Source organism: Sorex fumeus, unplaced genomic scaffold, assembly GCF_029834395.1.
Source record: "Sorex fumeus unplaced genomic scaffold, SorFum_2.1 ptg000128l, whole genome shotgun sequence".
NCBI lineage: Eukaryota > Metazoa > Chordata > Mammalia > Eulipotyphla > Soricidae > Sorex > Sorex fumeus.
The window spans coordinates 1,423,308-1,440,200 of NW_026606185.1; the positions used below are offsets into that span (position 1 = coordinate 1,423,308).

The window sequence follows — 16,893 nt, forward strand, 5'->3', positions numbered from 1 at the left end:
ATTCTCTGGACATCTACTCTCCCGGCCCATATGCAGCAGGTCTGGGCTGCTGGGCAGGGGCCGTCACCACTCAGGGTCACAGTCTTGAGTCTCTGAGGCCTTTATGGAGTCCTTGGGGTCCCGGGGAGAACAGAGGGAGGGTCTGGGGAAGGCGGGTGTCCCTGGGTGGGAAGTGATAGGGCGAGTCTCCATGCCCAGCAGTGGCACTGCCTGTGCAGGAGGTGACAGGCCTTTGTTTCCAGGCTCAGCTGCTCTCAGGGGACCCAGAGAAGTTACCGGTCATGTTGGAAGCTCCTTGTTCGTGCCCTGTCTGTATGACGCTGGGTATGAGAGGCACCGGAAGTGGTGGTGCCGATGGTCAGCCCAGAGAGGCTGTTGGAATCGTACAGAAACTGCTGGAACAAAGCAGGTGGCGAGAAGTGCCCGGGTGACCATCAGGGATGACCAGAGTCAGCGCAAGTTCACTGTGACCATGGAGCGACTCAGGCATGATGATACAGGCGTGTACTACTGCGGGATTGAACGATCTGATCAGACGTTCCAGGTCACAGTGACCATCAGGCCAGGTAGGTGACCGTGTCTATGTCTCAAGTCCCCCAGGTCCTGTTCTGGCTTCTCCCTGGCTTCTCCTCTCCTGTCCTTGTCAGTCACTCTGGGGTGACTGTCCTGGGGCTGAGTCCTGGCCTCATGCCCTTGTGGGCACTGCAGTGGGGCAGGTGCTTCTCTGCAATGCTCAGGGGCTCCTCCACCCCAGATGCCCTCGCTCTCTCTCTGGGCTCAGCGCTCTCTGCCCAGCTCCGGGCTGGCCAGGCTGCTGGAGCCGCCTGTGACCTGGTCTCTCTGTCTAACTCCAACCCCAGCTCTGACCACCACCACTGTGTCCACCACGACCACCACAACCACCAACGCACCCACGACAGAAGCCACCACAGAAGAGACCACTGACGCCCCGAGGGTGACCAGGGCCCTCTCCAACACCACGTGAGCCGGCCGCATACTCTACTCTCTGCCACATCTCTCTGGGCCCACTGCTCCACGGGGACCCCCAGGACTTATCTCTGGACCCTCAGGCTCCACTCATGACCCAGCTGGGGTCCCCCACATACCCTTCAGCCCCACCAACACCAAATCTGAAACCAAGGCGTGGTTGAGTGGGAGGCACCCTCTGGGCTCCACAGGAGACTGTGTCTCCGGCCCTGCTCCCAGCTCTGTCCCTGCCAACATCCCTCATCCGCCACCCCCTCATGTCTCCTTTCCTGCCCCCATGCCTGTTTCCTCTCCAAGGACCACCCCTGGTGCAGGACCGGGAGCCCAGGACTCTCCACCTGTACCTGGTGGTAGCATTGAGTCCTTGAGGTACCACAGGAAGTGCCGATGGTCTGAGCTACTGGGGAGGACACTTCTTTCAAGGGTGGGAGCACTGCAGGGAGGAGTCTGTCACGTGCTGTCTGAGCTGCCGTGGGCACCCACTATGCCTGTCTTTGCTCCTCTCCCCCTCTCACCTTTCAGTCCTCTTTGCCCTCCTCCTCCTTCTCCTCCTCTCTCCTCTTTTTCCCTCCTCACCTCACCCCTCCTTTTCAATCCTCTCCCCTCCAGTCCCCTCCTCTCCCCTATCCTCACCCTCCCTCCCCTCCTCTCTCTCCTCTCCTATTCTCTCCCCTTCCCTCCCCACCTCTCCCCTCCTCTTCCCTACCCTCCTCTCCCAAACTTTCCTTTCCCCTTCCCTCCTTTCTCACCTCTCCTCTTCTCTCCCCTCATCTCCTTTCCCCTCTCCCCCCTTGTTTCTCCCCTCCCCTCCCCAATGCATCTTCACCATATTTGGGTGGGGGCTCCTGGGCAGCATATGCTGGAATTGACGGCATGTGTGTACGCTGCAGCCAGCCAGGGGCTACAGCCCTGCCCCAGGGGCTCAGTGCAAGGGGTCCGCTCTTGTTTCCAGGGGCTTTCCTGTCCCCCTGCTCCTGTCCATCATCTCTGCTGTGTTGCCGCTTCTCCTGCTGGTGGCCGCCCTCCTTGCTTGGAGAAAGCTGAAGCGACATAGGACAGGTGAGAGCAGGCGTGGGGTGTGTGGGTCTGATGGCAGCAGGGGCCAGAGACATCAGACAGGGACTGCCCAGGGCTGGGGGCACCGCCCTAAGGCCAGCCCGTGAGGTAGTGGAGCCACAGGTGGCCGTGGAGACGTGGGCCATCTCCCCCCCCCCACTTCCCCTCTGGTTTCTGCCTGGTTCTCAGGCGGCCTTAGCAGGTGCCAGCTTGTACCCACAGCACCCTCCTGTCGGCTGCTGGTGGCCAAGGAGGGATCAGGAAGACACGGAGCTCAGGACACACGCAATCACATGAGTGAGTACACACACATGCACACATGCACACACGTGCACATACACACACATGTAAAAATATGTGCACACATATGTGCGTACATACATGCAAGCAAATGCCACCACACATGCAAAAATAGGCACACACAGGCAATCATATGCACACACACACATGCACATACTCACTGCACTTACAGACATGTGCACACACATTTGCATACATCATACATAAGTATACATGTGCACACACATGTACATGTGCACAAGCCTGTGAACACAATCACATGTGTGCAAACACTCACACACATATGCACACACAAACGCACACACTCATGCACACACACACATGCACACGCCTCATGCACACTGGTGGGAGCAGGAGCTGGGGCTCCTCTGCCCACTCACTCTCACCTGGGGCCGGCACAGCTGCTCTGTGGAGGGACTTCAGCTCCCAGACACACCCAGTGTCCAGCCTGGCCCCCACGTCCTTTCTGTATGGCCCCACACCCTTACGCATGATCAAATACATGACCACAGAGCATGCAAGGGTTTGCATGCAAGTGGTATGTGTACAGATGCACACCCCGTGACCCACCGCACCTCATGTCAGGGGCCTGGCCTGCACCGGGAGCCTGAGTCAGAGGGTCCCCATTCGCTCCCCACCTTCTCCCCAAGTCTGCCCCTGACCCAAGTTCCAGCTGAGGCCTCTCCACGCTCAGGTCAATGACTCGAAAGATAAAAGCAGGGGTCATCTGCTTCCTTTCTGTCTGAAACCGGGAGAACCTGGGGGCTGGAGGGGGGTTCAGGGCAGATGAAACAGGAACCAGCAAGGATTCTGGATACTGGACAGATTTCTCTTCCTTCCTCCCTCCTTCTTTCTTCCTCCTTTCCTTCCTTCCTTCCTTCCCCTTCCTTCTTCATTCCTTCTGCCCTTCTTTCCCTTCCTTCCCTTCCTTCCTTCTTTCCTTCCTCCTTCCTTCCTCCCACTTCCTTCTTTCCTTCCCTCTTTCCCTCCTCTTTCTTTCCTTCCTTTGATCTTTTTGTTCTTCCTTCACTTCCTTCTTTTCCTTTCTTTTCTTCCCTCCTTCCTTTCTTCCTTCAATCTTCCCTTCTGTTCTTCCCTTCATTTCTTCCTTCCTTCCCTCCTTCCTTCCTCCCTCCTCCCTCCATCCATCCTCCTTCCCTCCCTTCCTCCTTCCTCCCCTCCTTCCTTCCTTCTGTCTTTCCTTCCTTCCATCCTTCCTTCCTTCCTTCCCTGCTGAAAGGGCCCCAGGGCCATTTCTGGTGACACTCAGGCCAAGACTATTTGGGTCCATCAGTGCCGGGGGCCCCCAGGACCACCCTGGCCATGTATGGGGGAATGCATAGACCATCCCCCACCTGGGACACTTCTCTAATGTTCCATTGTTGTCTTTCAGCCATTGAGATCCTCCCAGAGCCGGTAAGAGTCCTGGGGTCACAACCAGCCCCCACCTGCCCACTTCCCAGCTCCCACTCCTGGTCCCAGAGCCCGGAGATGGAGCCCGGGGTAGGGGACCAGGAAAGAGCGGGAAGTAGTGGGACTGGGAGGGCAGGCGAGGGAGGTGGCAGGTGCTGGGCCCAGAGGGTGCCATGGACACCAAGACCCCCCACCCCACCGATTTCAGTACTGAACCACGCACTCAAACAGGGCCCTTGTGCGGTGGGGAATGGGGACCCGACAGCCTTGTGGCGGGAACCTGGGAGAGACGAGGGTGCCTGGCAGGGCAAGGAGAGGGGGCAGAGGCTCGGGGTGCTCTGCAGAAGCCTCTCAGCACTATCCGTCCCTCCAGCATGTCCAGGAAGAGGTCTGCTACGCTCACCTGTCTCTGCGCCCCCGTGACCCGGAGTTCATCTGCTCTAATGCGGACCCCTGCGCGGGCCCCAGAGCCGGCAGGAGCTCTGAGATGGCCACCGAGTACAGCAGCATCAGGAAGCTCAGGACGGGACTCTGAGACCCCCTCTCTGGCCTGCGCCCCCAGAGTGTCCCCGCCTGGGTTCCAGGAGTTAGACTGGGGTGGCTTCTCCCTCTTCCCCCTCCTCCCGCCCACCACTCCGGAGGCCCGGTCTGGTCCCGGGCGCTGATTGGGTGAGACTGAGATTGACAGCAGCGCATGGTCCTTCTTCCCGGGAGCGATGCTGAGTACTGGCCCCCCAGCCCCCAGTGCGGGTCCAACCGAGCCTCATGCAGGCACTGGCCCAGCCGGCCCCGAGGCCTCTGTGCTTTGGAGGTGGGGATGAGACTGCAGGGTGGGGCCCCAACCTCTGCCTGGCCCCCCAGGACAGGCTGCAGAAGCCGGAGCAGAAGGGGCCGGGCCCATCCTGGAGATGACAGGAGACTCCACCTGCAACAGGCCGGCGCCCGAACACCCTGAGTCGCCTCACTTCCTGCTGCATCCGCCCCCGCTTCTCGGGTTAGGAAAGGGGGCAACTCTGTCTGGGGAGGGGGCACAGGGCGGGAGAGACTACAGGGAACCAGCGAGAATCCCCAGCTGCTGTCCCCGTCTCCCTTGCCCCTGCCGGGGCTCCGCCCCTCCCCCAGCTGCCCCTCCACCTGGCCTGCACTTCCTGCCCGGGACCCCAGGATCCTTCTGTGGGGGGGACCCTGCCACTCGGAGTCTGGGGGCCCCCGGATCCCCAAGACTCTTCACCCCCTGACACCCATCCATGTTGGAAATGGCCACAGAGACCCCCGGGAAGGGCCCAGAGTGGGGGCACAGGGACTAGGCACTCTCCGGGCACGTGGCAGAGCCCAGTCCAACCCCAGCACTGCATAGGGGCCCCTGGACCTACCAGGAGTGACCCCTGAGCACAGAGCCAGGAGTGTGTCCCAGATACAGCTGGGAGTGTCCCACATGAGATAGCAGCTCAGATAGACCTAGGAGACCCCCAGACTAACCACGACCTGAGAAGCCAGCAATGGGAGAGACAGACGCCTCAGCTCCAGAGGGAATGAAACAGGGCCAGCAGGAGGGACATGGGCAGCTCGGGCAGAGGAGGTGGAAAGGACATGCCTGAGAGCCGGCCTGGACAGGGGGAGGGGCCCGAGGTGGGCAGCGGACAGTGGGACTCTGGGCTCCGAAGGGTTTTCCTGCCCGGGATCAGGCTAGCGGGCAGAGGGGAGCTGGGACCCCTGAACCAGTGACTCCCTCCTGGCACTTTGACCTGGACGGACTCCTTCCTGCCCTGACCCTGTGAAGGCCCCACTGTTGGGGGTCTGTGTGCCGGGATGTTGGGGGCAGGGCAGGGTCCCAGGGGTACCCAGGACAGCCAGGCCCTCAGTGCCCAGCTCCACCTTGTGGCCACTCAGTGGACAGCAGTGGCGTCTTCCAAAGAGGAGAATGAATGTCCCTGCTGGACTGAGGGGGTCCTGCTCCCTGTCCTGGGGACCCCACAGAGCGGGGACACCCCCCCCACTGCCCCTGCGCCTTCTGCAACCTGCAGGACTGGAGAGAAGGAAGAGAGAGAGTCTCCCCTTCTGAGAGTCCCTCAGCCCCTCTCCAGTTCCTGGCCTTTGGGGACCTCTCCCCGAGACAGCTGTGACTGCTCCAGCCAATACTAGGCTGCTTATCCCCAGGCCAGCCCAGAGCGTGGCCTCTGATTTCCACCAAACAGCTCCAGGTGCTGGACCCGCCTTCTCCTGCCCAGGTACGCCCAGGAAAGTTCCATATGAAGGGGGGGGTGGGGGGGCAGCACCAAGCCAGCCGCCATGCCATGCTGTTTTCTGGGAGACATGTGGCTTCCCAGAGACCTTCCAAAGCGATTGATGGGGCAGGGAGCCCACACCCGGAGGTGCTCAGGACTTACTCCTGACTCCGTGCTCAGGGATCATTCCTGGCAGAGCTCCGAGGACCCCATGAGATGCCGGGCAACAAACCTGGGTTGGCCGCCTGCAAGGCCAGAGCCCTCCCCACTGTGCTGTCTCTCCGGCCCTGAATATTTCTTTTTTTTTTCTTTTTTTATTAGTGAAACACCATGAGGTACAGTTATAGGCTTACAAATTTTGTGCTTGGATTTCAGTTATACAATGATCAAGTGCCCATCCCTCCACCAGCCCTGAATATTTCTTATGTTCAATGCTCTTCTACTTTCAAAGAGAAGCCAGGAGGCAAATTTCTCCTGTTTCCATACAGCAGCTCACTCCATTCAAGAAGGCAACTGTGATCAAAACAAAACACGCCCACGCGAGCTGGCAAGTCCCACAGAGGATGCGATGATGTCGTGGTGACCATGCCGAGGCCATCTGGTGCCCCCGCAGGCTTGGGAAGTGACCTTCTCAGGCTTGCAGATGGCCTGCGGGGTCTGTGCGGCCAGCCCCGGGGCTCAGGGTGGAGCTGTCTCTGCTCCCTGGCTTGCCTGGGGACAGCTCTGTCTCCCTTCCTTTTCCCATGTGTGTTATGAAGGCTTGAGCCCGAGATCTGCAGTGGCAGTTTTGTTTGTTTGTTTTGTAGGAATGCATGGTAAAAAATGCAACTTTCCCTCTCCCCCTGATCAGTGTTAGAAACCTTCACCAGGCTGAGGGGATAGTACAGTGGGGAGAGCACTTGCCTCACATGTATCTGAACCGGGTTCCATCCCCAGCAACCCATCTAGTCCCCCAGCCTGCCAGGAGTAATCACTGAGCACAGACTCAGTATAGCACAAACAGAAACAAAAAAATTTTTAAAAGAAATAATAAAAAGGGGGCTGGAGCAATAGTACAGAGGGTAGGGCGTTTGCCTTGCACGTGGCCGACCCGGGTTCTATTCCCAGCATTCCATATGGTCTCCTGAGCACCGCCAGGAGTAACTCCTGAGTGCATGAGCCCAGGAGTAACTGTGCATCACTAGATGTGACCCAAAAAAGGAAAAAAAAGAAAGAAATAATAAAACCCTCCAGGCAGTCCTTAGGGGTCCAGAACATCATTCAAGCTTATAGATAAGAGGGGGAAATATCTCTCTCTCTCTCTCTCTGTCTCTCTCTGTCTCTCTCTCTCTCTCCCCCCACTCCGTGTGTGTGGCTGTCTGTCTATGTAAAAAATCTACCCGAAAACTTAAGGAAGTAACCAATGAACCAATGAATTCCCCAAAATTCCAGGATGCAACATCAAATATTTCTCTATAATAGTAACTGGTAACATCAAATATTTCTCTATACTAATAACAAACGCTTAGAAACTGCAGTGCAAATGGAGTACTATGTAGCTGTTAGAAAAGATGAAGTCATGAAATTTACATACAAGTGGTACAACATGGAAAGTATCATGCTAAGCGAAATGAGTCAGAAAGAAAGGGATAGACATAGAAAGATTGCATTCATCTGGGGGATATAAAGTAACAAAATATGAGATTAATACCCAAGAATAGCTGAGGTCAGCACCAGGAGGATTACTCCATAGCTTAGAGGCCAGCCGGGCATTCTAGGGGAAAGGGCAGCTCAGATAGAGAAGGGAGCACCAAATAAAGGGTGTTTGGAGGATCCTCCCAGGAGGGGAGATGCATGTCGAAAGTAGACTATGGACTGAACATGTTTGCCACTCAATGCCTCTTTTGCAGACCACAACACCCAAAAGGAGAGAGAGAACACAGGGGATTGCCCTGCCACAGAGGCAGGGGGATGGGGGGATGGGGGGGATATTATCCGTGGTGGTGGAAAATGGGCACTGGTGGAGGGATGGGTATCTGATCATTGTATAATCAAACCCAAGCACAAAAAATTGTAAATCTACAACTGTACCTCATGGTGTTTCACTAATAAAAAAAAATTAATAAAAAAAAAAAAGAAACTGCAGTGCAAACCCAATACTACGTACAAATTGCTCCCGGGGAAGAAAACCTAAACATGTGCAGCATTGCTATACTAAAAATTGCAAAATGGGGATGAACAAGGCCAAAGACTGGGGGGATATGGAGGGATGTGTCCTGTGGGAGGGCTGGAAGCCCCGCTAGGTATTAATTTCTCGGGTATTGATCTGCATGCAGGACAGTGACGATCAAAGCCCAGGAACTTCCAACCTCTTGGCCCTTGTTTCTACTGTCCTCGGGTATTGGTCTCATATTACATTTATTTTTATCACTTGATCACTTGACATCCCGTTACTCATGAATTTGCTCGAGTGGGCGCCAGTAGTGTCTCCATTCGTCCCTGTCACTTGCCTGTGTAGCCCAATGGCGTCTGCTCACTCCAGGAACACGAAGAGCCTCAAACCGTTCATTTGTGGTCTTGACGAAGAAATCTGACTATCTTGTACTTGGGCGGTCACGCATTCTTTTGACATACCGTGAATCCAGTCGGTAACGGCTCTAGTCCAGCGGTTGTCTTCAAATTACGTGTCCAACCCATTTGATTTTTGACACTTTGGCAAACAACACAGCATCCCTGATTCTTGATCGTCGATGAAGGTCGGAACTCTGGATTCCTTCTCTCACTTGAGTGAAACGTGATACTCCAAGCATAATTCTTTCAATTCTTCTTTGGGAGACCCGAATAGCATTCTCGTCCTGATTTCGTAGGGCCCAGGTCTCTGAGGCGTATGTTAGTGCAGGAAGAACAGTGGAGTCAAAGAGATTTTTCTAACAGCTACAACCATAATATTCCAAAGGGGGAAAGAGAGGGGGAGAGTGCCTACAGGCTGAGGGGTCCTTGGCAGGAGGGAATCTGGGGACACCGGTGGCGGGAAATGTACACTGATGGAGGGACGGGTGTTGGAACACTGTATCACTGAAACCTGACCATGATCAGCTTTGTAACTCTGTATCCCACTGTGATTCAATTAAAAATAAAAACCCAGAAACATGTTTTGTAAGGCAAAACTTGCTGTGAAATTTACATGGAGAACAAGAGGAACTTGGATGCCTAAAAGCGCTTTTGGAAATAGTAAAGCGGGAATGACTGTGCCTTACGTTGAGTCTTACTGGAGCTGCATTAGTCCCCGGGGCCCTTGGGCATTAGAGGCGGGATAGTTACAGAACTTCCAGGGTAAAGCAGCTCAATCCTGGATTCTCAGCTACAAACACGCCCTTGTCCCTGTCCTTGGTTCTGAAACTAACCCTGTCCTTGGGTCCTTCAGGAACTCAACAGAAAAATCAAACCACGTCCGAAAGATAGAAAGCTTATCACTGGCATGCAGCCCTGCTGGCAAAGCTGGTCCCTTGTCTGCCAGGTTCTGAGCTATTCCTAAAGCAGAGAAGCTGGGAAGGAAAAGGCCGCTAGGAGGCGCCAGGGATCTTCAATGGCACTGGGTGTAGGTTCCAGTTGTTGAAGGGAAGGAGAGCAGGTCTTCCAGGACCCCTGGGGAGAAGCTTCCATGGAGACACCTCTTGTGGTTTCTGCATTGACCGTCTCCCTTCCCTGCCCTTCACTGTAATTGCCATGGAGGCGACCAGGAGTCATGCCAGTGCTGGTTGGAGTTGCCGCGCGCTTGGTTTTAGTGCTCGCCAAGGGCCAGGGAACTCGAATGTGTGATCACTGGGGAGCACACTCATTCAGTTGTGGTGCTTATATGTATTTTGATTGTAATTCTCGCTGGAGCTCACTGCAGTGCTCAGACAGAACTCACCAAGGGTTGGACTCCCCAGCTACAGTGCTCCCACATTTTTAGTCGTGGTGCTTGCACACACATGGAAATAGTGGGGCGGTGACCACACACTCTGCTGTGGCACTGGGAGTCTCAGAAACTGCTGTCTTGGCACATGTGAGCAGCACCAGGCATTGAACTCTGGTCTAGCAGAGTTCTCCTACCTGGGGACCATGGAGCCCTGCCTGGCACCCAGCATGCTGGTCCCTCATCACAGCGTCCATGTGCAAGAGTCCCCGAGGGGTCTCTTCGGCTCTTGTGTCAGCACCCAAAAAAAATTGATATGAGCAGCTTATTGTGGGCAGAAGATGGGGAGGTCCATGCTCAGATCCCAGTACATAGCAGGCCCTGGAAGCACGGCAATTTCCAGGGGGACAGATGCTGGAGGGGGGCTGATGAGCTGAGACCAGGGGAGGGCACGGAGGGGCAGTGCAGAGTCACCTGCCCCCTCACTTCTGCCTCGATGGCCCCTAAGTCACTCTCATGTTATTTTATTGTTTTGTTTCGGGACCACACCAGGTGATACTCAGGGGTTACTCCTGGCTCTGTGCTCTACAATCACTTCTGGCAGTTCTTGGGGATGCCTATGGGATGCCAGAAATTGAACCTAAGTCTGCCGTATGCAAGGCTGGTGCCTTCCTCTTTATATTCTCTCTCCAGCACCTCCACTTCTGTTTTGTAATTTTTATTGCTGTTTTGAGACCACACTAGGCAATATTCAGGGCTTACTCCTGGCTCTGAACTCAGGAATCACTCCTGGCAGTACTTAAGGGACCATATGGGATGCCAGGATCAATCCAGGGTCGGCCATGTACAAGGTGAGTGCCCTCCCCGCTGTGCTATGGCTCCGGCCCCACCCCAACTTCTGTTTTAATAACGCGCCTGCAGGAAGACATAGAGAAGGCCCACTATGGGGGGGGGGGCGGGGAGGCTAAGCAGGGGCCCCCAGACCAGGGAAATATCTATTTCAGAGATACATTGGTCTCTGCCATGTGAGCCCCAGAGCCGTGGGGTCATGTGGATTCCAGGTGAAGACCCTAACATACTCATCAGATAAACGCTTACACTCCATACACTCAACACTCTCGCAAGCGCCCCTGCGTCTCTGATTTTCTCCTCCCAGCACTCCCTGAGTCATGAGCTGGGCAAGCACGGCTCAGAAAGAGCAGGGCTTCTCCTCCTCGCTCGCAAGCTTTCAGCCTTTCTTGGACATTTGTTTTGAGACTGGTTTTCCACTTGAAAAATTTCTATGGATCATTTGCAGGAAGTGATCCCACGAAGCTCTCTTTGCAGTCTCTTCTCATTGGCTGAGAGTGTTTTCTTGCAACGCTGTGCATCCCTGGATTAACAAACCTCAGGGTCTGTGGCGTGGGGTTTGTCAAAAATCAGACCAATTGGGGGATGAGGAGCTGGAGGAAAGAGCACTGGTTTTGCCCACAGGGGCCCAGATTCGATCCCAGGCACTGCATGTGCCCCCTTAGCACTGCAGGTAGTAACCCCTGATCATTGCACTAAGTGTACACTCCAGCATCACCTGCCATAACCCCCAAACCAAAACATTATAAAAAGCAATCTAATCCAGGGTAGGGAGGGGCAAGGCGCTTGCCTAGCTATCAATCCCCAGCTCCACAGATGTACTCCAGAGCACCACAGGGGTCACTCCTGAGCAAAGAGCCAGGAATAGCCCCTGAGCATCACGATGGAATTGCAGAAGTTCCCCTTAGGGGTTGCCATTATCAGACCATATGAAGGGTCCTACTGGCTGCTGGGGCAAAAAGAAAAAAAAATCCCAACTCCCCTCACCCAAAACAAAACAAAACAAAAAAACCTGACTCCATGAAGATGTTGTACTGCATTTAATTCAACACTGGATTTGGTAAATCAAATACTATCTACATTGGGTTTTGTTTATGTCTTAGCCATCACCCCGTCTGCAAAATATTTTTCTTGTTTTCCCCAGCTCAAAGGTATAAAAAGTTGAAGAAGTCGACCCTCAGCCACAGAGCCTAGACTGAAGGAAGTCAGCCCAGCCTGCTGTCTCCAGTCCTCCTGGGACACATGCCTTAGTGTTCTCCAGACCCAAGGCTGTGTGCCGTGGGAAGCTGGGTCCATGTCCAGCTTCAGAGGACGTCTAGTGACCAAGTGATGATGGTCACCCTTTATCTGGATTCAAGAGTGTTTTTGAGAACTAAAAGGCCAAGACTCAGGACAAAGAGCAAAATGAACCAGAAATTGTGCTAGGAGTGGAGGTCCAGAATCCCCAAGTGTCCTGAGAGGAGGGGCAGGAGCGCCTCCTAGTGGAGAGAAAAAGAGAAGCAGAAGAGCCTCCTGGAAGGGAGAAAATAGAGACAGGAGCGCCCTCTGGTGGAGAGGAAAGGAATAGGGCAAGCATCTGCTGGTAAAGAGGAAGCAGGAGCGCCTCCTAGTGGAGAGAACAAGTGAGGTAGGCGCGCCTTCTGGTAGAGAGAAGAGGAGTGGTGCAAGCATCTGCTGGTGAAGAAGAGGCAGGAGCGCCTCCTGGTGAAGCGAAGTGAGGCAGGAGCGCCTTCTGGTGGAGAGAAGAGGAGTGGTACAAGCATCTGCTAGTGAAGAGGCAGGAGTGCCTCCTGGTGGAGAGAAGAAAAGGGGTGGAAGCATCCCTTAGTGAAGCAGAGAAGCAGGAGCGCCCCTACTGGATAGAAGATAAATGGCAGAAATTCCTCCTAATGTAGCGAATAAGGCAAGAGCACCCCCTAGAGGAAGGATGGAAGTTCCCCCTAGTGGAGAAAATAAGATCGGTGGGGGCGCCCCTTAGTGGAGAGAAGAGGAAGGGGAACGTCGCAAGGTGCTCCCAGAGCCTCATCTGATACTGGCAATGCCTGTAGGCTGAACCTTAACCCCTGATGGGAGGAGGTCGCTAGTGCACTGGCTGGGATTGAAGTTGACTGGGTCCCTCCTCCACAATCCATGGGTAGCGTGCCTAGGTCAGTGAGTTAGAAGGGTTGTGGGGAACACGCTGATGCTCCAGAATTCACAAAGACTCTCCCTAGAGAGCCAGATATAACTCTGCCTCCCCACAAGAATGAGAATCCTTTTTCTGTCCTGCCACTCGGATCCCAGGCCTCTCAGAGACAGGGGGACATCGAGCACCCAAGAAACCTCGTGTTGGTGGTTTGGCCTGAAACTGTCAGCTCCCAGCTGAGCCCTGAACAGACAGGAAACAGAACCCCTCTCAGCATTGGCCCAGGACTCCGCCTTTGGATTGCAGGCAGCCAAGCCAGCAGACTGGTCCTAGCATCCCAACCTTCTCCCCACACCCCTCCAGCCCCGCCATCTGCCAAAATGAAAGGTTAGTCTTTGAGGACAAATCTGGGGAAGGAGTGACAGTGGAAAATCCCATCCGAGGAAAGTAACAGTTTTTATGTCCTGTTATTTTTGGAGTAGATGTCCAAAAGTGGAATTACTGATTCATAGGGTAGTTCAATTCCTGATTTTCTAGTATCCCCATACTGTTTTACACAGAGGTTGTACCGTGCAACATTCCCACCAGCAGTGGATGAGAGTTTCTTTTTCACCACATCCCCGACACTGCAGATTGTTCCTACTGGTTTTGCTATGTGTGTGAGGTGGTATCTCATTGTCACCTTGATTTGGATTTCTCTAATGATAAGTGACGCTGAGCATTTTAACATGGGCCTACTGGCCACCCACCTGTCTTCCTCTGAGAAGTGTTTATTTATTTTCTTTCTCCATTTTTTGATAGGGTTTTTAATTTTTTTGTTATTGTTGATGATCTTTGTGAGTACTTGACCCCAGTGTTTAGAGAGAAGAATGACAGAGAAGGAAAGAAATCAAGGAGAGAAAAAGAAAGCAGGAAGTAATGGGTGAACAGGCGTTGGGGTTTCAGTTATACTTGGTGATATGAGTGAGGGGTGTATCCCAATATTCAAAACACAGACTCAACAACTGAAGACACGAGATCTAAGCAGCAACCACTGGAACTTTGTAATGTGCCTATCAAGTCGGCGGGTGGGAGGATGGGGCTGGAAATGGGGCGGGGTTTGGGACACGGAGGGAATATGGGAACGCCGGTGGAGGGAAGTTGACACTGGTGGTGGGATTGGTGTGGAAATATTATATGCCTAAAACCAAACTATCAATAACTTTATAAATTAATTTTTTTAATTATTTTTAATTGAAAGAGATAAAAACACTAGTCCTGTTTTCAGGACTCTGAGTTTGTTGGCAGTGCTGGGGAGAGAGCTCAGGGACTCAAACAGGTAAGGCAAGTGCTTTCCTGCTGAGCCACACCCTGGCCCAGTATTCCTGGCTCTATGGCCTTCGCCTAGAGCACCAGGGAGGTTAAGGAGGAACATAAGAAGGAAACTAGTGGGGAGAAGCAGAGAATTGGGGAAGCAACTCAGCTGCTGGCATGAGTGCTAGTCTCAGGCCTGACAGTTCCTGATCCCCTGGGCCTCAGTACTCCCTCAAGAGAGACTGAAAATGGAGGATCCAGGGCTCACACCTCCCCTGAGGTTCCCACCCATCCCTCACCTCCAGGCATTGGAGGGAGCAGCTGCAGGGTGGTTGTCTCCCAGGACCGCTGCACCCATGAAGCATCTTCCAGATTCAATTTTATTTGTGCAAGAGGCTGGGGCGAGATGTGGTTCAGAGGGTGGAGTGTATGCAAGGCCCGAGGTCCAACCCCCACACCACATGGCCTCCCGCCACTAGACCCCACAGCAATCAAAAATAATGATCCCGAAGGAAGGACTGAATATAAGAGGCTCCGCAGTCCATAAAACACCATAAAAGTGTTCTCCACACAGAGCCTTTGGGCTTGCAGCTGCTGCGTGCAACTTGGCGCCTCTCAGAGCCTCCCACCCTGCTCCAGGGAATAGTATTGCCTGCTTTGCATTTTGTTTCTGTTTGCTGGATTGTCCATTGTAGAAATTCCACAAGATGCAGGCGACTGAGGAAATGAAAACTCTTCCCTAGCCTCACTGCTGAAGACTTCCTGACTCATGCCTCGTCTACTTTTTTGTTTGTGTGTGTGATTTTTAATTTTTTAATTGAATCACAGTGAGACACACAGTTACAAATTTGTTCATGATTGAGTTTCAATTCCAACACCTGTCCCTTCACAAGTGCACATTTCCCACCACCTATGTCCCCCATTTCACCCCCACCGCCACCCTCCACCTCTATGGAAGATGCCTCTCTCTCTCTCTGTCTCTCTCTCTCCTTCTCTCTCTCCCCCTCCCTCCCTCCCTCTCTCTATCTTTTCCATTTGGGCATTCTGGCTTGCAATACAGATACTGAAATGTTGTCAGGTATATCAATTACCTCAACACTCAGTTCTTGTCCAGATGCCCCATCTACTTTGTTTTCTGAAACTTTGCTACAAACATCCACCCTTTATGTTGCATCCTGAGTCTTTGGCTTGAACCCAAAGCTGGGGGGTCCTCCCAACTTCAAGATTCCAAGAAAACAAACCTTAAATAGGTGCTGCTTCCGAATGGAACTTTGTTATCTGAACAGCAGTGATGCAGGAACTGGCCGGCAGGAAGTGTCTCCTGTCTGGCCTCCACCCAGGCGCAAAGCCACTGAAAAGCATCTCTAGTGCGTCCTGTGCGCAAGCGCCTTGATAGAGCCGGAGGCTCAGGCGGTGGCAAGCTGCTCAGGAGATGAGAGGGAGGAAACAGGCCACAGAGCGATAGTCCAGTGGATAAGATGCTGCCTTGCACGCGGCTGACCTGGGTTCAATCCCCGGCAAACTCACATGGGCCGCTGAGCACCGCCAAGAGCAATTCCTGAGTGCAGAGGCAGGAGTGACCCATAAGTATTTCTGGATGTGACCCAAAAACGAAAGAAGGATCACAGGTGAAGGTCAGGGGCGATTCTGGACAGCCCAAGGTGGGGGGGGTCTAGATGCAAGGGCCCCCACCGGCTAGGATCCCCCTTGCTGGGCTGCCTGCACCCTCTTTGGACATCATCTGTGCCCCTCAAGATGGCAGGGAGCCACGGGGCAGGGTTGCTGGTCTATGGGGTGACTGAGGCCCTCTGAGCCTCTTGGTTCCATCGACACTTATCCAGAGGGCGAGCTCCATTCTGGGGCCCAACTCTGCAGGTATCACGAAAGTGAGGTGCACCTCCACCCCCTCCTGTTTCCTGGGAACAGCAGGATGGTGTGGACTGTTTGATGTGGTCACCTCTGTTTGGTGTGGTCACCTTTAACACCTGCTTCCACTTCTGCAAAAAGCCACAGTCATCACCCCCCACCCTTAGAATTGTTGCTAAGATTAGACTCTAGAATGTGTCAAGCCCTCAGCTCTGTATATGCTGATTTGAGACATTACCCGCCTCACTCCGGGACATCAACAGCAGTAAGGAAGAAGCTAGTCCTTCCGGGATAAAGCCCAGAATTCTAGATTTATTTGCCCAAATAACAGCAAACTCCCTGATCTTCTGCCCAAAAGTTTAATCTGTTCAAGCAGAGTGATAGGAGAGTGAGGAGGGCATTTGTCTTGCATGCAGCCACCCCAGATTCAACCCTCAGCATCCCCTGAGCGCTGCCAGGAGTGATTACTGGGCTCAGAGACAGGAGTAAGCCCTGAGCATTGCTGGATGTGACCCAAATAAACAATAAATAAGTAAATAACCTGTTCTCGGTTCCGCCCTTACGCAGATCTGCCCCTTGTCATTGTCACCCCCTCACATTCCAGTGCCCCATCCTTTAAAAACGCAGCAAGGCAAATAAACCGCAAGCAGCCCAGAATCCTTAGGATCCCTTCTTCCCACCTACAACATTAAAGAGAAAAATCCAGTATGAACAGCAAGGCTGGCCTTAAAGAAGTCGAGCTATTTTACGGAACAGGAGAGGAACGGTCAGATGTTCAGAGACAGAGATGCTCTGACACCCGTCCTAAGTATAAGAAGTCACCAAGCCTGATGGTTCCTCAAAATAAGGTAAAAATAGACGCACCCCATGAGTCAACTATTTCACTTCTGGGTAAGTGCCCA

General features: G+C 53.6%; 1 protein-coding gene across 1 annotated transcript; it reads left to right on the forward strand.

Annotated features, from left to right (window-relative positions):
• The first annotated feature begins 281 nt into the window (after window positions 1–281).
• Window positions 282–4,291, forward strand: LOC130045469 (CMRF35-like molecule 1). Its single transcript, XM_056138407.1, has 6 exons — window positions 282–324; window positions 390–566; window positions 861–981; window positions 1,940–2,046; window positions 3,737–3,759; window positions 4,130–4,291. The coding sequence occupies exons 1-6, from the start codon at window positions 282–284 to the stop codon at window positions 4,289–4,291; spliced, it is 633 nt and encodes a 210-aa protein (XP_055994382.1).
• Window positions 4,292–16,893: the final 12,602 nt, after the last annotated feature.